Source organism: Homarus americanus, unplaced genomic scaffold (genome assembly GCF_018991925.1).
Source record: "Homarus americanus isolate GMGI-L3 unplaced genomic scaffold, GMGI_Hamer_2.0 scaffold26351, whole genome shotgun sequence".
Lineage (NCBI taxonomy): Eukaryota > Metazoa > Arthropoda > Malacostraca > Decapoda > Nephropidae > Homarus > Homarus americanus.
This window is the reverse complement of record NW_024724368.1, coordinates 5089885-5113205: the sequence shown is the minus strand read 5'-3', so window position 1 is coordinate 5113205 and position 23321 is coordinate 5089885. Positions and strand designations below refer to the sequence as shown.

The 23321-nt window shown below is 35.2% G+C and overlaps 1 protein-coding gene across 12 annotated transcripts in view; it reads right to left on the bottom strand.

Annotated features, from left to right (window-relative positions):
• Positions 1-1380: 1380 nt before the first annotated feature.
• Positions 1381-23321, bottom strand: part of LOC121864207 (pleckstrin homology domain-containing family F member 2-like) — a 35164-nt gene continuing 13223 nt past the window's right edge. For 4 of the 12 annotated variants that reach the window (XM_042363230.1, XM_042363235.1, XM_042363233.1 and 1 more), the window contains exons 5-14: positions 22616-22722; positions 21728-21890; positions 21033-21323; positions 17667-17705; positions 17489-17527; positions 17322-17363; positions 17153-17191; positions 16990-17028; positions 16257-16351; positions 1381-5677 (exon numbers count right to left, since the gene is read on the bottom strand). In XM_042363230.1, coding sequence (XP_042219164.1) covers positions 5525-5677; positions 16257-16351; positions 16990-17028; positions 17153-17191; positions 17322-17363; positions 17489-17527; positions 17667-17705; positions 21033-21323; positions 21728-21890; positions 22616-22722 — 1007 coding nt within the window. In that variant the 3' untranslated portion in view covers positions 1381-5524. Of the gene's footprint in view, positions 5678-12365; positions 12704-16256; positions 16352-16989; positions 17029-17152; positions 17192-17321; positions 17364-17488; positions 17528-17666; positions 17706-21032; positions 21324-21727; positions 21891-22615; positions 22723-23321 lie in introns of all 12 variants that reach the window. The other 8 variants (XR_006088565.1, XM_042363234.1, XM_042363240.1 and 5 more) reach the window with 8 other exon arrangements.

Sequence of the window (23321 nt, the reverse complement as noted above, 5' to 3'; positions counted from 1 at the left end):
TCATATAACAGTACAGTAATAATAAGAGATACTGTACTACAGTGGTCCCTCGGTTAACAAACTCAATTCGTTCCAGATGGTCGTTCGTTAACCGAATCCATTGTTTCAATTGGATTTTGGGTAATTGGTTCCAGCTCACTGAAAATTATATACAAAGTAAAAAAAAAAACGAGTAAAGTACACTTACTTTGAGGTGTGTATGTAGAAGGCTCCTGGTTGATGATGATGGGAATTAGAAGTGGGGGTGGAGGAGGAGAAGGGAGAAGAGAAGGAAGTGGGGGTGGAGAAATCACCTTTCAGGGGACCCATTCTTGATGCCGTCATTTCACCAATAAAATTTTAAGTTCACTAGGTGTAATTCAAGATTATTTTCTTTAAATCAACACTGCACTGCACTATATATATTGTCAATATGTTAAATAAATTTCAGAATGACCAATAATTGTACTGTAAAAATGTAAAAATAGTTTATGTTCAAGGGAGCCACAAGCAACATGTTTCCTCCACTGGCCAGATACACAAGGGCTGTACTCTATTACCTAACACATGATAAAAATAAATTAATAAAATACTGTGTAATTTTGTTACATTACCTAATAGGAGGGCAGTCTGGGTTCATCATCTCAAGGAGGAAAGCAAGGGTGAGCTGAGTAAAAGCCACAGTAGAAGCAGCCAGACCAAGAGTTTTCCTAATCTTGGTAGGGCCACCACCATGCTCATGACACATAATATACTTCCAGCTTTGTCTCACAGTTACAGCCTTTTGGTGTAGTACTGGTATTGATTGATATTGAAACAGTTATTTAGCCAGAAAAATACAGATACAGCGTCGATAATAATAACAATATTGACATGGCAGAGTCAGTTGAGAGCCTAACCTCTCTTGAAGGCTCCTGAGCTCCTTTGAAGGCAAATATTCAGTGTTATGCTTGGATGCCATAAAGAAAGGTACAACAAAAGGATGGCACGAATACAAACGGACAGAGAGAGATACATTCACACACACATGAAGAATGGGGAAGGACGCGGGCTTGTGGGAGATGCGAGAGGAAGGGGGGGGGGAGGAATATGATCAGTTAGCAAGAACATGTCTCTGTGCATCTCTCCCCAAGATGGCTCTGCCATACAATGTTTTCCTTTGAGAAAGGTATTGCAGGCTTTTATAGTTCGTTGGAAATTTATCTAAAATGAACTTTTGTTTCACATTATTTCCCATGATTTTACACAAAAGATTAATAGCATTGTTTTTAGACAGTTGGAGCTCTAAAATTAAAACACAATTAGTGAATATAAATTTATACAATGTAGAAAAAGTGGTGGAATATTCATGACATACATGTTATTGGGAAAAATATATATATGGTTCCAATGAAATGAAAGTAAAGAGATAAGCATTTATTATCAAATGAATTATGAAATTTAACCCCAGACCAACCTGGAAGACATAATTTTAACAATCTTATGATGTAATATACAAATGTATCAGCTCTATGGACATACTTTACCAGAATTATTTACTTAAGTAAAACAACCATGTTATGATATCTAAGTAATAAGTTTCATAAAATGCAAGAAATAAAAGCAAATGAACTATTAAACAGATAAATTTTTAGTCAGGATTTTAATTTTCTCTATCAGGTTGGGTGTAACAGATCATACAGATCATACAGAGTACAGCACAAGCATACAGAATGATGAGGTGTGTAACCCGAGCTTCACTAGTTTATTTATGAAAGTTCTTAGGTGTAAAACAAGAAAAATGCAAACATCTTAAAAAAAAAAAAAAAATAATCAAGACAAAAGATACACAAACTTTACATTATTTCTTGTACAGGTATCAGGAGACTCCTTCCACCAAACATGAAATCACACTGTACAGTACAGGTGATCTCCAAAAATCTATTTGATAAAAATACAAACAGCAACTCTCACTTGTAATTTGGCATTGGATTTTAACAGAGTAGTTTGTAAGGCACTATCACATCACTTTGTAACAGATTTTATTAAAACAAGTGTTTAAAATTTAACAGAATATCTCAGGATTCAACAAGAAGCCTCCAACTGTTAGCTGTGTAATCACATACATTGATGGTTAAAATTGCATTATCATAACATGGTTAATGATATACATGTATTACACCAAAGAGTTTGAACATAAAATCCTGACTTACATTATGCAATACCTGTACATTTACTCTAGTGAATGTTTATTTTGCATTTTTTATCACTTCACACACAAGGCACAAACTCTGGAGGGCACATATTGTGTTTCTGGAAATCAATACAGAAATGTCCCATCTGTTGCATCACAGAAGTACAGTATTTAAAATGTAATTATTATCTATGAAAGAAGAGAAACCTACATTTAATTATAAAAGGAAAAAGTGCTCATACCAATGACCTAAGTCTGAAAATATGCATGATTGTAGATATAGTTATTTGTGTACTACATCAGCATTCTGGCTTTTAACAAGTTCCTGCATTTATCATTCATCAGTTGCACTATTCAACAGCATTATTTATCCTCATCACTCACTTGGTGTGACAAAATTTAATTGTATACTGTACATATCCATAACAAGTTTGTTGGTAAACTATATGGAGTGTTGGCTAAACTGCCATTAATAAAAGGTGGAAACAATGAACAGTTGCCTCCACAAGGATATACCACAGCCTGGGAGTGTGTGTGAGGGCTTGGGTACGAGATGTGGCATCACAGCACCATAGTCAGGGATGAACGAATGGGTATGAAACAGTGAAATTACCTTGTTTACGTGGTCACACATCAATGGTGAAGAACACTTCTCACATGGATGCTTTATATATTATTATTGTTTTTATATTCTTGCAGATATTTATGAAACCTAAGCTGGCAAACAGGGTAATCCAGGGTTTCATGGCCAGGACTAGAAACCTGTGGTGCCACATCTCATATCCGTGGCCTCACACACTCCCAGGTTGTGGTACGTTCACGTGGAGGCAACAGTATACGATGAAATAAGATTATGTATGACTACATGGAATGCATCCAAATCTATTGTATCACACTACAATAAGCTTTTCCTTGCATTTACATCAATGTAGATCCAGTGGAATATACTGTATTTGTATTCATCATTGAAGTAATTTATTAACGTATATATAAGAGATAAAATGGACAAGGCTTCAGCATAAACCAACTGACTCTATATTTGTTTGTCAGCTTCAGAAACATTTATATGTACCATGAGAACTTTAAAGAGGAGAAGACTTAATATTAATCATGGCATAAGTGATCTCAATCATGAAGAATCTGTCTTTTATGTAACTAATTCCTTTAATGAATAACTGACTAATACTACTATGTCAACATGAATTTATATATATATATAGTTATGAATATACAAGACAGATAACAATAGGTTACAAGATATACACACTAAAATCTCATTAATAAACTTTGTAAACACATGAAAACTTTGGACAGATCTAAAGAATTTTCCAAGCACAACTGAATTCATATAATTTGAAAACGAACGAGTCTTCATTTTCGAAGCTACCAAGGAGACTGCTGTGTTGACGGTCGGTCAGTACTAAATGTATATCACCATAAAATACCAAATTTATACTCCAGAAAAACTAACTTTTTTTTTTAAAGATTCACAAATCTCAATACTGCCTTCTATTAACTCCTAGGTTTTGGGTTATGTCATATGAAGTGCATCTGTAGAGCTTCGGGTAATGTTATATGACGCTTTGATCATCCACGGGCCTATTTGAATAAAAAGGGCGGGCCTGGCTAGATATGTTGCCAAGTAGGTATTTATCTTTCACTCACTCACTCACTCACACATGAAAGCCTCCCAGTCTCTTCTAAACTTTTGTGATGTAGGAATCTTGCCCTTGGACTTTACTCACTTCACCCTGTGTTTCTATACATAACCCCTGAGCACATGTTTTGTATCGTGATCAATTACTGGAGCGGCAATAATAATTTTAATACAGTAATGTAAATAGTAATAACATAGTAAAACAAGTGTCTTGTAGCACACACTACCTACAGATTAGTGTTGTTTACCTCGTACTACCGCATCGCATAGCATCGCATCGCATCGCAGTGCGCGCACGCATGTACCCACACACGCACACACACACACACACACAATTCAAGAACATTCTAGACTCTTCCTAGTCCCTGTGTTGACAACCTGTGGTAAGGACATGTATTTATTTCTTGTTTATATCATACATCGCCAGTTTGTAAGACCAAAATTGATTTTTAATTGTTTTTTAAATGTTCCCGCATTTGTATCAGCATTGGGGGGAGGAGATGCCGACCATAGCCCAAAGCCCAGGGGTTAATAAGGCAAATGGCAAACAAGCTAAATTTTGTTGTACCATTGTAAAACCTTCAAATCTGAAAAGCCTAATACATACTTCAAGGCTCTGCAGATCTTCCAGTCACTGACTTCATATTTTGAAAGGATATAGATACCTTTCAAATGGGGGGAAAATCTTAAAATAGGTATGAGTGAAATTCTACCATGACTTTGCAGTAGGTATATCTAAAGACTTTTTGATTACTATGAAAGAAAAAAAGTTATATGGTGTTTAGGGTTAAAATTACTACAAAAATAACTGGCATAAACATCTGCCTTCTCTCTGTCATCTTGAGGCATCTGACACACCCTTATAGTTGACTGCTGGGAAATATTCAGCACTCGAGTGTTTGAGGAAATAACTTACACACGGAAGAAGTCTGCACTCAAACTAAACTACAATGATAAAACAATATTACCATTAAACCTTCAAAATCAAATATTGAGTGACGGCACAATGTGTTTTTTGGACGTTTTCCTGTGTCAAGTTAATTCCGCATATACTACACTATAAATGACATAAAAAATCCAAATAGCATACGGCATTAAGGCAAAAATATGTGTTATGCAAAGTTTTTAAAATCTGATTTCTTTCTGAGTTGGCAAGTGGAAAACATTGATTATAAAAAGGTCAAGTTAGTGGTCATCAAATTACTGTACTATATTTGCAATTCAAATTCATATCTATTCTGAAATACTGTACCTTGTTACACTAAGCCATATTTACCTGAACTTCATCACATTGCCAGAGAAGAGTGAGCTTCTACTGTTGTTTGTATTCATAACACTAATTCTCTTTACTAAAATAAATCTTTTCAAATTTTAAAAATTATTACTTATGCATAACTTTGTCAAATACCTAATACAGTAAACTTAATATCACACTTATAATCCCTCACATCAATTTTCTAATTTTGTTCCATTTACATATACAGTACAGTATTTATATTTGTTCCAGCTTTTCAGATCTAACCAATTTTCACTTAAAAAATCCTGAATGTTGTAGTTTTGATTATTTGACTGGAATTTAAATATAATATATAATTGAAAAGAAAATTCCTGATAAAATTCACTTTTAAAAACTCCTGTTGTCCTGCTGCTCTTTCAGATTTTTACACTGAAAACTTTTTATCAATCAATCTTAAAGAATTCTGTAAGGCCTCTCGTTACTTATCATCATCAGTCTTGGGGGCGTCTGTTGTTTCTTTCATTGAGGTGTCAGGGGTTGATGTTGTGTCAACTGCCGAGGAAACGGAGGCATCTAACATGGACGGAGCCTCTCCGTTGCTTGCGTCACCCCCCTCGTAGAATGTCATCGTCTGAAACACACGTTGGCATCTGGGTAAATGACAAGATCGAGAGATAAAGAAAAAAATTTGTCATCTAAGTTTTGTTTATGAAAGAATAATATGATCAATAAATACCATTAATCTTACAAAAATAAATAAGCTCCACTTTATGTAATAAATTGTAGCTACCTAATTAAATGAGGTCAACATATTTTGTCTGAAAGTAAAAATGAATCTTTTAAAATATCATTAGTGTCACCAATTGACTAATATTATCAAAATGCCAATATGTGATGCACATTTCTGTGCTGTACCAGATTTATATGCACTTAGAAATGATTGTTGCAATGCCCATGATGATTCAACTGCAAATGGGGGAAAAATCTGGTAGAAGGGAGAATTTCGGTGGATCATTTCACCAAGTATTCATTCAAGTAATGGTATGAAAAATATACAGCTCCTGGAATTGATCCTCGGGGCTCGGATCCTCACCACGCTACCATATTCATGTAATAACTTACTTCTCTAGTTATTTTTTTTTTCAAAATACAGTGAGTGGTATCCCTGTTAGCCGGAATAATAATTGGTGCAGAGCTCCTCCGAGTATGAGAGATTTCTGGGTATTGGGAATCATTTTCCGAGCCTAAACCACGCATCTCGCACATACAGACGCTATCGAACATCCCTGGAATGTTTCTGGGGGCTGGGGAAAGTTTTCCAAAAGTCTAAACTATGCATCTCCTCTCGCAAGGACAAACATGCTCCCATAATACAGTAGATAGGCCGCGAGCACCAGCGAAATTATTTACAACTAGCGAAAAACTGTATAATCTTTTATTTACAACATGGTCTAACTGTGTTAGAGGGATGAATTTAGTACCTTAATGATCCCGAGTAGATTATCTACAATAAATAATCCTTAAAACAAAATATTTGAACGTCAAGCAAAGATGAGAACTAATTTTTTTATGAAAAAGTAAGAAATGTTTATACCAGTCTATAAAATCAGTTCTAATTAAGTAAGAAACACAATTTTTGTACTAATATAATCCTGAATAGTTTATCTAAACATTTGTTCAAATAGATACATATATAAAAAAAAATTCTAAACGATATGGGAGTACGGCATGAATGGAGCTGTGTGTCACAGCCAATTTTCCATCCTGTACTGGGAAAAGTTGTCCCTAGAGTCTAAACTACGCATCTCACACGGACAGACACAAGAGCTGTATTTATTTACCCAAACACTACTGTACGCGTACAATATATTGTAAATAAACAAAATAATGTACTTCAGTACTATTGTACTGTACACTGTACTCACTAGCAGATACTCTTATCTTGAGCCTACAATAGGCATACACTGTCCACACTACTAAATGTACAGTATACATAAATGTAATCACTTTTTACATCTTAACACTTGCAATGGAGGTGGGTTAGAGGAATAGTGGGTCTCATGTGACTGACCTAACCTGATGCAATGTCAGGTCACCACTGTATATAAGCTTTTCTCTCATTTGCAGTGGAGATTGGTTGAGGGATTAACGATCTCAAGACCTGAAGATGTCTTGAAAAAGGACAAAAGCTAAGGTGCTCCAGTGTTTCCCCTTTTCTATACACATGGTACTTTCACATTCACTGAATGTACAGTACAGTAAAGCCTCTGATAAGAACAGTTCGACCATCAACTTTTCATATTTAAGACCCTAGTTAATTTAGGACCCAATTCAATTTACATCCATATTTCATTCGTATTTACGACCAAAAATAATAAAAATAGTAAAATTACATTTTCATATAAATAATAACTAAATCCCGATATGTATAATAAAAAAAATATAAAAAATTACTGGTAAAAAAAAAGTTCCTTGTGCAAAGATGTTGCCTGGCTAATGAGTGGTAATGAGCATAGCCAGTAAACAACAGTCAGAGCTTGGTGGTCCCTTTGTTTTCACGCATCTGAACAGGAACAGGAGAAAACTTTCAGGTTTCTTACAGCATTTTTGCATCCCTATTCAACATGAGCAAGAGAGCAAGTGATGGTAGTGTTGTTTCAAAAGCTAATAGAAAGTGTATATAAGCTTAGCCGAGAAACTAGATGTGTTATAAAACGATATGAAAAAGGCGAGAGGTCTGTGGATATTATATGGAGCAAGCAATGAACATATCTTCTGAAGTGGATCCATTAACAGAACAAAGCATTAAAATTTAAAAAAACGCAAATGACCTCTACATAATGATGTATAATGAGAAAAGAAAGCAGCTGTGCAAGGTTCTTTTGACAGCTTTATTATTCGAAGGCCTAAACCATTAACTTCAGCTACACCATCAAATTCAGCATCATAAGCAGCTTCAATAACAACTTCAGGTTCAGTAAAAGTTTCAGCAACAGCTTTAGCCAGAGTTGAACCTACAGCTTCAGCCAGAGTTGAACCTACAGCTTCAGCCAGAGTTGAACCTACAGCTTTAGCCAGAGTTGAACCCGACGACTTCGTCACGTGAGTAAAAACTCGCACAATATTCATTAGCTGTCCTTATGTTTTAGACCTTACCACCATTGGCGAGTAGAATTTTTGTTTTACATACGTAAATATTATTTAAAACATATATGAATAGTAAATAAGCGTTGCTTTCATATTCATATGTAGAGAAATGACGATATGTTTTCACATGTACGCACTTACTGTACATACGTTGGCGTTCCCAATCGTCTCGCTTTATTTATGTACCATTAGTGGTTAGCTACTTCTAGTGTTCATTTATTAACATTAAATAACATTACTTAAAACATACATACAGATATTCAATTTTTTTAAATTAAGTTTACTACAGCTACAACCAGCATTTTATTTTCTTCAGTTTCTCATGTAGAACCATCGTCACTCACGAAAACAATGCTGTCTTGTCTCCTCGTGTGTGTTTTAATATTCTACGTATTATTAATGAATTGCATTGTTCATTTCACTTACTGTATATAAACATTAATTAAATCAAATACATAGTCAGTAATAAACAATAATGAATCTTTTGTACATATTCTTAAGATAAATGACTGTTTCCTTGAGTGCGCACATATACATTGGTGTTCCACTATCAGTCTCGCTTTTTTCTTTAATATCAGTGGTTACTTGTACTGTACATTAAATAACATTAATTAAAACATACATATTTTTTACATTAATTTTACTACAACAACAACCAGGGTCTTATTTTCTTCAGTTTCAGGTGGGTAACTGACATTATGGGTGTAAACATGACAACAATGCCGTCTCTTATCCTCTAGTGTGTTTTAATATTCCACATATTATTAATGAATTGTATTGTTCATTTCACATAAACAGTGGTCCCTCGGTTAACTAACGGTTCGATTAACGAAATTTCGGTTAACGAATTAGCTCCCATAAGGATTTTCAGTTCGATTAACGAAATCCTTACATTTTGTTGTGCGCATCAGCTGATCAGCTAGTCCACCAATACAGTAATTGGTTCTATGTTTACACTCGTTTCCAGTGAAGTAAATATTAAGAAAGTTGGCCTCTTGAATATTTCTGCATTTTTTATATTAAAAATATTGGTCATTCTGAAATTTAGTTAACATATTGATAATATAGACAGTATAAGGAACAGTTTTTGTGTGCCCATCAGCTGATTGAATCACCCAACAACCCTTCTCAGTTTAACTTTGTTTACAGAGGAGTGAACATCAATTTTGTTGGTCTCGAATATTTTTGCATTTTTACATTAAAATTATTGGTCATTCTGAAATTTTGTTAAAATATTGATAATATACTGTGCAGAAATTATTATGAAACATGAAGAAGGCATTAGAACCAATGCACTCTGTAAGGAGTGCCTCTACAATCAGCTGTTTGATATGTAAACAAAGCTGCAGGTAATACGGGTGACCGGATAAAACCCCAACAGACAAAACCCAAGTCTCATATATAAAATATAAAATAAAACACTTTTATATGTTTAGGTTAGGTTAAGTTAGTGTTGACAAATGACAGTCAAGGAACCGGTAATACGACATACACACCTCAAAGTAAGTTAAAATACAGTATTCTATTGTTTTTTAATTTATTATTGTACAGTACTGTATTTAGTTTATATTTAATGTTTTGTCAATTCTATTACTGGTATACAGTACTTTTTCTGTGAGTTGGAACCAATTACTCAATATCCCATTGAAATAATAGATTCAGTTAACGAACGACTCTGTGGAACGAATTGTGTTCATTAACCGAGGGACCACTGTATAAAGATTAATTAAATTAATTCAACCAAATACATATTCAGTAATAAACAATAATGAATCTTTTGTACAAATTCTTAGAAAGATAAATGACGTGGTATCCTTAAATGCACACGTATATGTTGGCGTTCCCAATCCATCTCACTTTTTTTTCTTTACCATTAGTGGTTAGTTACTTCTACTGTTCCATTTATTAACATTAAATAACATTACTTAAAATACAGTACATATATATATATTCATTTTTTTGCATTAATTTTACTACAGCTACAACCAGGTTGGGGGGCCGGTGGTAGAAGCGGTACCGTTCTTGCCTTGCAAACGAGATGTCATGGGCTCGATTCCCAGGCCGGTGGAAGTTGTTTGGACTTACTTCCTTGCCCCCATTAGTCCCTGTTCACCGAGCAGTAAAGTAGGTACCTGGTGTAAGTCGAAAGTTGCGAATTCGTATTCAGGGAGTTGTTGGAGCTTCCAATAACTTGATGACATAAACCACTGTCTCTTCAGGTTTCTACACCCTTGACTCTTCATGCTTCTATGCCCTTAACTCATGAGACATAAGGCTAGCATGAACTTAGCATGCTTCCCTGTTGGGCACTGTAAACGCTTCTGTGCTTCACCTTACACAATGATGTAGGGGGGTGGCCCCCCCCCCCAAAAAAAAAACCTATAACCAGGGTCTTATTTTCTTCATTTTGTCGTGTAGAACTATCGTCCCGGACTCCCAGCTGTAAACACAATCGAAAACAATGGCGTCCCATCTCCTCTTGTGTGACCATATTATTATTAATTTATATTGTATAAGGTGCATTCAGAAACTTTATTTGAAGAATATGGTTTGCAATTTTCATTAATTGTATCGTTTTGGGGGGAAAAGATGGTAAAAAGCCACACAAAAGATATGAAAAGGTCACACTTGGGAACGCATCTCATTATTATTGCTTTATTTTAATGGTAATTAATGATTCGTGATGCGACGATTCACCTTACACTGCAATATTACCGTCGTTATGTGAGGGTTTACTGTACAGTGTACCCTGTACATAACTGTAATCACTTTCTATATCTTAACATTATATTCTTGGCTGATTGTGTTCTGGTACAGTAATATACAGTACTGCACATCACAAACTGTGCACAAAAAACAGCAGTTAGCTTCGGAACAACCTTGTACAATGACAGCAGAATATGAACTAAGCGCGCAAGTTACACAATCGGTTAGCCCACCTACGCGCCTGGCACTTGCATTGAAGCACAATGCAATCTCTTGGAACTCCCGGAAAATTTATTCCCAGGCCCAGAATGGAGAGGATTGGAGAAATATCTCAGAATTTTTCTGGAAAATGCACCCGATTTTCATCCTCCGAAACTCGTTCCCGTTCCCAGAATGGAGAAAATTTTCCCACAATTTTTCCAGTTATTAGAGAGTTGCGGGGACCAGGGATTCCGGCTAATGGGGAGATTACTCTACAGTACAGTATACTGAAAACCCAGATAAGTTACACAATCATTTTTAAATGATTCTATCTGGCACTTACCAAAAAAATACATCCTCAAAATGTAAACAGCATGCACTATACTGTACTGTAAATAAATTAAGTTAAATTGTTGAAAAAAAAAAAAGCTGGAAACTAAATCAGATCTATTACAGAAACTACAATATTCATGAAAATTTAATAGTGTCTAGTAAGCATACAAACTCTTACATCTAGGGCAGTTAATATTGTACAGCTAAAAAAATCCTATAAATGTTTCAATGTTTGTACTGTACACTTATTCTGTATAGTAACTGCTTCCTCTGGGTCACCAAGATTAAAATTATCTGCTCTTGGTAGTTACAGTTGTGTGAATACTATCTGGAATACGACTCTTTTTGCACCGAATGTTGGGAATATTACATGTGCTGTACTACTCCTTGGTTCGTACAAATTGCATTATAAGAAAAGTACAAAAGCTCGACACAAAACATGGTACTGTACTAGACAACTGTTTCATAAAAGATTGTAAGGCATTAAGTGCAAAGTACAAAACCAGGTTGTAAACTGTACTGTACTTCTAAAGCTCGGACAAAATCTACAATATCTTGCCATGCACACAGTGATGCATATTAATACATGGAAAAACAAAATACAAAAATAAAAATGAAAGGGGAATAAAGGTGAAAGTACACACCCAGTTATATCCATGCATGTTCATAAACACATCCACACATGCAAGCATATATACATGCATGCATGCATGCACACACACACACAAACACCAAGGCACATGTAGTCATCCATTCATGCCCATACAGCCCCATATAAACACATTCGTACATAAACACCCTCCCCCCCAATTCCATACAAACACACATACATATACCTTCCCAAGTGACTCACACATTTACATACAGTACATATACACAGTGGTATGAGATAAGCATAAAGAAAAGGAGGAGAAGTTGCAAGTTGAACTCACACGTCAAAACAGTCAGAAGACACTATTTTGAGCTGAGGTCGAAGATTGCAGCAAAAGGGGGTGTGAGAAGGAAGACAGACCACATTACTGATGAATAATAAATCAGGATTGTTGGCATTACAATAACTATCTTTACCTGGAGAGCTGCATTTCTTCCTTCAATGAGGGAACCACCACCACCATGACAACAATAATATTCCCTAATATAACTGACTCACCCCATGGAACTACTAGACTTTTTTATGCTATATTTTATGTCAGATAGAGCTTTTCTCCTGCTTCAGATCTTATCAAGAGTTACAGATTGGTAAAGAGAAAGACAACCAGGGCAATTTTTCCTGTAAGAAAATAACAGAGCATGAGAAACAGATTGTGAAATTAAACATTTTAGGTCCTGGAAAAAAAAGTAAAACATCTGCTTTTGTTAAAGATATACTGTAGTATAACAAAGTTCTAATGCAAATTGAGAAAAATAAATGTTGCATATTTTCTTCCATATACTCTACTGAATGCCTATTCTTGCCTTCAAAGGAGACTGCTATATGTACAGTACAATATTCTCCTTACAGCAATGCCCCAAGCATCTGATACCGAATTTTTCATGTTGGTTTGTGGCTAAGTATCATGTTAGTAAAGCAGTTGCCATTTGCTTAGAACAGAAAATATTTAATACACCATACATGGGGAAAACCATCATGGAGACAAAAATGTAAACTAATACTGTGCTTACTGAAAATTCCTTTGAATATATGAAGACAAAAGGAATGACTAGAGGAATGACTAGAGAAAATTTTCTGAAAAATATCATCTGACAGGATTTATGAAACAAACCAAAAATAGGAGCTGATGCAACTGTACAAGGGAACAATATAGTCTTAACATCAAGGAGAGAGGACAAGTCTTCTTGGTTTTAACCCTTTGGCTGCAAAAAGTCAGAGGAGTGATCCACCATAAAGGGCATGATATGCCAGCAAGTGCCAAATGTCTTTATTATATACTAAAAACACAAGCTCCCAAAGTATCTTTACGATTTTGTGCTAGACAATATGACAAAGGATGAAGGATTTTGACAAGCCTACTGAGACAACAGGAGTTGGAGTGTTTATTTTGAAATTCATCAGACCCATACATAAAGATACTATTTTTGAAGTGAGTGTATCATAGGCCTCCAGTCCCCCTGGACACCTAGCTGCACCTCAGACACACAGTCATCATGGAGGGAAGTGTGTTTGTCTCCATCTCCTAGCAACCTGGAACCATCCACTTTGTGTGGTAGAAAGAGCTCTTTACTGCAGATACATCTTTATTTTTATAAGAAGAAAATATGTTTAATTATCTTCATTTACTCTGAACATTGCAGATATAGTTCGAGCCATTACAAAGATGACATTCAGCTCTACACCACAGCTCAACCAAAGATAGATAATGGATTTATTTCATTTTCCATTACTTTGCAGGCATATCTTTATTTTTATAAGATGAAAATGCATGGCAAATTTACCACAAACAGCCGTCAAAGGGATAATTAGCATAAGGATGAAACCTAACAAATATAGACAAAAATCATCCCATAATTTCATTGTCTAGGGAAATTAATCATTAATCTTGCTCCTCAAGGGAGAGATGGCACTGCTGATGAAGAGACAGTAAGATTCTCCACAAGTACTTTAATAATCCAAACCCAAATGAATTACTGTACACTATGGTACAAAATGTCCTTAATTAATCCACAAAACACTCATCCCTTAAATAATGTACTTGAGTAAAGTGATTTATACAGTGAAACTAGGTACTGTACAGTATAACTTGTCGGTATTCAAGGTGCACAAACACACATTGTATATTGCAGAACTCATACTGTATTTTTTAATGTTTTATGGTGAACTATCAATAAAAATCTTGTTTACAATCCCAGTAACTACAATATTTAACATTTACATGCATCAATTAAGCTACTCTTTCTTTAACACAAATACTGTATTATACTAAAGTGATAATCACAACAACAACTTTTTTCCATAGTAAGATTAAATAATGTTATGAGACTAATCCTTAAACGAAAAATAATAAAGAACAGGGCTATGAAGAGTGAATAATGAATCTGGCTCACAGTATAAACGAAACACATTGAAACTTGAATAATGAATGCGATGGATGTGCAGCATTTTTATTTTTTTGCCATATTCTTATTTACTGAATGCATATTATTAAATAATAATATAAGCTTATTAAAATGGAAAGAATAAGGTCTTCTTTTCGACCGAAACAAGCTTTTAATACCAACTAATTTTCAAAGATGTTTTCTTATGCACCACTTCCCAGCATTCAATATCTTGCTTGCTCAGTTCACGCTTGCTGCACTGTACTGGTTCATCTTACCCAACAAGCAGTATGATAATTCCACACAATTAAGATGAATATTAATTTTTAAATTTTGCCAGGCATATGACAGATGTAGCTTAGGTTTGGTTATATAATCTTCATTTGGGCATAAGATGAGTTTATATTAAGTAAAATAACTTTCTTCTTGGTATATCTTCCTTTACAAATTACTAAATTGTTTATGATTTAATTCATATATCAATTTTATGTTTAGTTAATAAATCAAGAGAAATTATATATTATTTTGGGGTTTTATAGAAGTTTAGGTTAAAATTTGGGACTAGAGCCTCACCTAACATCTTCAACATAAGGCAAACTTGCTTTATAATCCACAATATGTACAATCTGCCAAGTCTATCGGAACACACGACTTCCTCAGGTTCCTAGACATCACTTCACCTACTATCTCTTAGTTTCTACGCACACGATAGTCTCCCTTTACACATCACATAGTTAGGAGGCTCTTGGTCTATCATACTCCCTCTAGCATCAACACTCCCTTGCTTGGTCCACCTACATATCTAATCTCCTTCGACTAGTCAACTTCATAAATTAATCTCTTCATACTCATTGCCTTGAGTTTCATCCTTATTTTGCTAATGATAGTAAATCCTCTATAAAAAATAAATTAATTTCTTGGCTATAGTGCTCATTAAACACTGATATTAACAACTGTTTTAGCAATACTATATACATATTACAAGGAAGGAATCTTTTGATCATTTCCCCCTTCCTCTAAACTTACTTTACCTTTCTAGAAGACATGAAAATCTTAAATATTAACCCCTTCACTACAGGGGACGCCACTTATAATATTTTATTTTGGCTAATACCCTACTATTTTATTGAGCTCAGAGGGGGACCTTGTACACAAATAAGTACTTAAGCTTTCCCTAATACTAATTCCTGTATAAGGTTAATCACTCCTCCATGAAATTTCTTATTCTGATGACACCTTTTTTAAAAATAGGCAAAATTTACTTCATCTTTCTCAAAAACCCAAAGATCTTGCCTCTTAATAACTGTAAGGGTCACCCCCCTGTGATACACATTGTACAATACAGCAAATGAAATATTCACTCTTGCAGGTCTTGATTCTTTTTTTAACCAAGTCACCAGAGCTATAATTCCTCATTGATTCACTAGCCATTCCTTCCTTCCAAAATAACCTTTACTAAAATAATTAAATGTTTCTTCCATTCATACATTTCTCTCCCTTTTATTGTGTACTACAGGTATTATACTCTGTACACCTGCACTATACAGTACATAATAAAAAATTAATTACAAAAACAATGTCAGAAACATCTATATTATTTGCACATCTCGTCTCAAAGTTTATTACGACCATTAAACTCTCAATTTTAGGATCATCTACATGAAACTAATATCCCAGAAACATAATTCCCTTCAATAAATCTAAGCACATAATGAACATATATATATATATAAGCTCTTTATATACAAGTGCACTATCCACCGTGTTACTTTGAGGATGGGGAGACTCACCTCTGTGGCAGACTGTGGGGACTGGAGCAAGGGGTCGTCTGTGTCTTCGTCCGAGTCGTCGTCTCCGGATGAATCATTGTTACGCTCCTTCATATCTGTGTGATAATTGTTGTTGTAGTTACAGGTATTTAATATAATAATAACAACTATGAATGAAATCTCCAGAAAAGAAACCAAGTCCACACTAATGCAATATCCTTTTCTCTTTGACCTTTTTGTGACCTTGACCCATGACATGGACCTGAATTTAGTAATTTGCGTTTTGTCTTGTGATGACACCTGTGTTTATGAAGTCTTGTTAAACATATCTGTTTTGATAAAGAGTCGCGCTCCAGACAAAGAACTAGGAAGCAGTGTCTGACACATAAATCATAACATTCGACAACGTACACATTGTCTTCCATGACTGAAGTTAATTGAACTGAAGGACTACCAGTAGTTACATTAATGAAGTTTTGCCTTTTGATCTTATTTATTGATGCATGACACTCAAATAATATACACATCTGTACATGATGCTGAGACTTCCCTGTTAAGTTTGATATTAATTCTGTTAAACTTTTGGACATTTCAAGTTAAATTATTCAGGATGGACAAACAAATATGGCACAAAAATTACAGTATTAGTTTGAATTCCTATGACCTCATAACAAAAGGCAGATTACATCATAAGGCATACATCAAATGAAAACTCTATAACAGTCATTTTCAACATCACTGTCACAGAACTAACCTTCCTCATTATTGCCACCAGACACAGGATCCTTCATATCTGTAAAACCAAAAAAGCAGAAGAGTATAGCATGCATTATCCACTGAATATATTACTTCTGAAGGTACCAATAACAATGCAAGCTAAACCAAGACATTTCAAAATGCACCTCTAAATCACTAACCTTTCTCCTCCTTGCTGTCAGAAACTGGGACCTGCAAGTCTGTAAAATCAAGAAGTGAAAGCGTCTAGCATGCATTACCCTTCTGATAAGACAACTGTACTTATATAGACATTAGAAATATATAAAAGGCCAAATAAAACATTTCAAGAAGCACCCTTAAATCACTAACCTTTCTCCTCATTACTGCTGTCAGACACTGGGGCCTGCAAGTCTGTAAAACCATAAAGTGAAAGCATATAGCATGCATTACCCTTCTAAGAAGCTTGCTTCTATAGACATTAGAAATAAACAGAAAGCAAAATAAGACATTCCATGAAGCACCTGCAAACAACTAACCTTCCTCATTACTGTTGTCAGATACTGGGTCCTTCACATCTGTAAAATCAGAAATACACAGCAGTGAGGCATGCACAAACCACCCTTCTCATGTCATTACTGCTGAGGATACCAGGAAATAAAAGCCAAGCCAGATACTAAAAAAAAAAAAAAACACACCACCTTTAGAGAAACTAACCTTCGTCTTCATTGCCGTCAGACACTGGGTCCTTCAAGTCTGTAAAACCAAGAGTAAGAGAGTACAGCATGCACTACCCTCCTGCCATCATTACCAGACAAGACTTAAAAAATACCACAGTAAAATGCCCATGTTTTTAAGCAAAGTAGAACGTCGATATAATGCGAGATACGTTCCAAGAGAGGCCTCTTTAAACCGAATTCTCACTAAATTGAAGTGTTGTTTCAATGGAATAATTTAGTTTGGTACTTGAGAGAAACACAAAATACTAAAGACTGAGAGTCTGCCCAGATGCACCTCAGCCCATCTCTGAGAATAACAAAACATTGTTTTTTGTAGTATTATGTTAAAACAAACACTCATAAAGCAACACAGCTAAAATTAAGGAATGCAAAGTGGTCTGTTTACTGGCTGGTAAGATGGGGGGAGGGAGGGAGGTGAGGTGATATGTTTGACAGTTGATGCCAAGGCATAGTGCTTATTTATTTATCTGTCCTTAAGAGTGACTAAGGTTTTCTCTTGTAAAATGTCACTGAACTGACATGGGAGAATATAATTAACATTGTTGGAATTCTTATAAGATAGTGATTAATTTGAATATAAACATGCTGTAGCTTGCATTAGACAGACAAATTTTAGTTCTAATTTAAGAATTTTAATACAAAAAAGCAAAAAAATTTATCTCGTGCAAAATATACGATGTTTATACAGTATTCAAATTATTCGCTGTCTTGCAAGGGTTCCAGCAATACAAACTATATTCACCAAACTTTAGTCTGTGACATTATACAAGATAAAAACTTTAAGCCTAAAACACCAAAACCTGGCTCGAAAGATTTGGGGGGGGAGGAAGTGACAGTGACATGGTTGACAGTTTCGCCGAAGGTCTAGCGAAGTATTTATTTGTTTATTTATGTCCTTTAGCTTGAGTTTATGTTTTTTGCTTATAAAATGTCACAGAAGTGACCGGGGAGAATATAATTTGCATTGCTGGAATTCTTATAAGATAGTGATCAATTTGAATATAAACATGCTATAGTTTGCACTAGACAAAAATTTTAGTAATCATTTAGTACATTATTTTGAGTACATGTACAGAACAGCTTTGCCCTTAGGACAGTGTAGCATGCCAAGAGAAATATTAGGCGCAAAATTTTAAATACGATGCGCCAGATTGACTCGCGCAAAATAGTAAAGATTCGCTTTTAATTAAAACATTGTCCTTAATTGTGGGTGTCGCTTTAAATCAATAATCTTAAATTGAATCGCTTTAAATCGACGTTCTAGTGTACTTTTATAGTCTTGCTTATCCACTCTCCCATCAAATAATTCCCAAACTGCACTTAAACCTGCAATGGTGCATTTAACTATGTTAACCTTATACCCATGCAATGTTTCAATATAATGGGTCACTCCTAGTATGAAATTGCAAAGTTGTTTCAATTTTTTTTCCAGTTACTATGCTAGGTGGCCAGAAGCATTAGCAAGGATACGTACATACATTTCCCTGGCATAAACGAAGTGGTTTTGCAAAGGGTCGATCAGCAAAGTTGGTTATATTAAAGTTTTAATTTCAGAAACTCAAGTGGCAGACAATATAACAGTATAAAAGTAACTCAGAAACACAAACGTGGGGATATTCTCCTCCTCCTCCTCCTCCACAATGAAACATCACATACTACTTACTCCATGTCACTTAACTGAACTATTCAAGTTAGTGGGAATTACTTCCAAGTGCAATGCTATGAGATTATCCCAATAAAAATCATTGACTTATTTTTAAAAAATTATTACACACCGATCACAAACCACTCATCTATGACCTTTTGTTTTTAATTAATATGTTTATTTTTAAAAAAAAGTATTGTATGACAAAATAGAAAATTGTGTTTTGTATATCAATTCATCCTTCCATATTTTTGTCTAATTTAGAAAAAGCAAAATACTGTAGGACTTTCACGCCCACATATTGACTTAACATTTACATCAATCTCCAAATTTAACCTTTGCCTTTACCAAGACCAAGAATATACAAATGCTTATGTTTACTACCAGATGTGTGATTAAAACTCAGGCAAGTGGGGTCATAATTACAATATCATATTTGTTGGCTGGGGAAAAAACAAACAGGAATGTATCTGCACCACAAATCATTGTACAGTATTACCACTATACTGGAGTGACCCTTAGTTCTAAAAAGACTTTGAAAATTTGAAAATGTATAAATACACAAGAAAACACAAAAAATTACAACTCAAAATAATACAAGCAAAGCAGTACAGAAACATAGCAAGATTTTCAGTGAATATTACACAAAATACATCCTCAAGAAACAGCTTACTAAAGTCAACAACAATGCCATGAAAGCATACAATGTTGCTCCCATTTGTCAATATTCTACAACAGCTTCTTGTTTGCATAGAAGAGGATGATGTGGGAGTCCTGACCTAACACAGGTACAGGAGGAAACAAGATTGGGAAACTGCCATTTACCTGACAAAAATACAGTATTAACATTGTGTAATATTCAGTGACAGGGACAGCAGTGTGGTCCATGACAACATCTCTCTAACAATAGGATATAGACAGATACAGCAATGTGAAAAAGAGACAATCATTTTGCTGCCAGTCAAGTGAAAGTGAGGAAGCTGCTCTATGAAATTCAATCCTAATAAGCAAGACAGTTCCATTTAACACCAGTACAAGGTATGCCAAAATAAGCTAAAAGAATCATGATATGAAACCTCCCTAAACAAGTGTAAAACTGTCTAAATCATATATACCATCACCACATACAGTACAAAACTAAACGAGACACGTTGGCATCTTTGTATATGTTCGTGGGTGCTGATTAATTATCTTACTCCTTTCCAACCAGGGACAATTTGACTATCAAGCTCCAAACATGTTACAATATTCTACCTAAAACAAAACATTATATCCCTTACAACAGGACACAAAATTAAACAATGAATCCCACAGGTCGTGACACAAACCTAAAACATCCCCAGATACTCAAGATGTACGACACCATGATCCTTCATACATAACAGACTTTGTTACATATAAAAGACAAGTTAAAGAATATAACTTAAAAGACAAAAGACAAAACACTAACACAGACAGACGACACCAAGCAAGATATTGAAACACTGCTATGAACCAAAAATTAAGTTCCTTCCTCAACATACAGAGTAACTCGTACACGAGCCATCACAAGAGTAGACACACAGCAGCCACATCATCCCTCACAGCAGCACAATTCAAAATATTATGCAATGTTAACTGTTCCAATCAGAAGACAAGAAAGTTGCCAAGAAGAAAGTACTCGCTCACTGATACTACCGCGAGCACTGTTCACCATACCAATGTCATCCCACCAAAGAGTTGGAGGAGGAGCGTCGTCATCCTGATCCCCAGAAGGCTCACCAAATAAGTCACAGCTTATATCAATAAGATCACCCTCTTTGCTCTTTTCCCCTGAGTCTTCCTCCTCGTCCAAGGTGCGAGCACGACTTGGGCGTCGAGGTGGTGGCAAGGGGCCCAGATTTTCAAAAGGATCTTCCATCAAGGCAATGGTCACTTCCTCATCACAAGAATCTTTGTCCCTTTCTTCATCTTCTGGTTCAGAGATGATGTCATCCATCCTACCTGCCACTGTAGACCACACAAGCCACCACATTGTAATATACCTAAGCAAAGACATTTAAAGACTAAGATGAGGAATACTAATACTAAAGCCATAGAGGTTAGAAAGTTGCAGTACCTCAGAAGCACTACCAAATACTTAGTTACATATTAGCTTCCCTGTATTCTAGTCACAATCCAGTTTTCCCAATAAAGCAAAGTTAACACTACTTATTAAATTAACTACAATGCTATTGGGGGCATATCAAGCATACAGACCTCATAAGCCCCCCAAAAAATTCATAGGTGTTAAGAAAAACTCAAAATAACCAAGCCGTGATTCTGGAGACCCATTCCATGCAACAATACCCCAGCAAAATAAATGTAAGGTTAATACACACAACTGGTGAGGCAAGCTATCTTACTGGGCTTACTTGAATTAATAGGTGTCGCACTGCCAGTCTGTGATTGCGTTGAGGACATCTCATCGTGGCAGGTAAGGCACACACGGAGGGGTTTGTTTGACTGATGAGTCAGTATCACCTTCTTACTGGAACATGGTCCACACACGACCTTCCCACACTTTCGGCAATGATGCTGCAACAGTCTGCTAAGTCAATATCAATCCTTGCGAATACTGGTTTCTAAATAATCAATCTCTCTCTCTCTCTCTCTTTCCTATTTAAAGCAAGGTGTGACAGCAAAATAATTTAAACCATTTACCAAGGAATTCTGCCTAGATGTCACATGAATGAAGAAGGTTTCACACATTTACTGTCAGGTGTGATAATGTAACAGAATTGCCTCCATAAAGAGAAATAGGAAGAACACAAAAAGACAGAAAAATATAGAAGACATAACAATGAAAAATAGGAGATGGTAGTGTTTGGAATACAGTACAGTGATTCTCTCTCCTGCCTTACTTCCCTTTTTGATCACGCATACATACAGGGAATTTAAATCATGACTCACACGATACAAAATACAGTACTGTATAGTACTACTGCATAAAACTTATAGGCTGAAAGAACACAAAATAAGCAATGCTATTCAGTTAAATGGTTTTAATTAAGTTTGTAACTGGAACATTTTTTTAACTGTTGTTTCTGTGGTGCTTACTACAGTATTTTACTGTATTTATTAAATTATTATTTGTTTCATATCTCTTTAGCAAATATCTATTAAACAAGGCTCTGTTACAAGAGATCTGACTATTAGTATTTAGCTGTAGAGTGGAGTGTGTGTACTACTTGCAAGAAGGTAAAATCACTGATATTAAGACAGTAACCTACCCATCAACAGCAAAAACAACAGACACTTACCCTCCTGTTTATTAAAGTGAACTGGGTCTTCTTGCAATGCATGCACACCTGAGTTTCACTGTCTGGTACCCATACAGCTGCGTGTTTCTCTGCTGCCTTCTTCCCACCTGTTTAAAATGTTATTATGAACTGCAGCCAAAATTACATAATGCTTTACTACATTATAAACTTATTTTTACCAAGTGATTCAAAGTCTCACGATTTAACTTATTTTAATCAACTCAACTAAATAAATTCGACTTAATTTTTCAATAACATCCAAAAGTTACGACTATTCTACATAAAAAAGTAATCATATCCACGTGGGCCATCAAAATTATTCCCTAAAATATGAAATTCCTACAATAGCAGAAAAATTACATCTCTTCAAATAACGAAATCCACAACTTTTCAACGGTCAACAACAAGTAGATATTAATGCAACCACCTCAGCATAAACCCAAACAGGGCTCTACTACATCAATTATTAGACATATAAACAAAAACCTAAGGATGGAGGATGTACGAGGCATTTAGAATAGCAAGAGCGAATCACCGGATTTCTCAATTTCCCATTTTCTATGTCAGTCCGTAGCCCAAGCATTCCTGTTCGATAATGATGTCAGAAAATGTGGACATAAGCCCCAGCATTATACAATTCCCATAAGAAAACATGCAGTAAAGCCTGAAAATTGAGAGGAGTTGAGATAGTAATACATATGCCCTT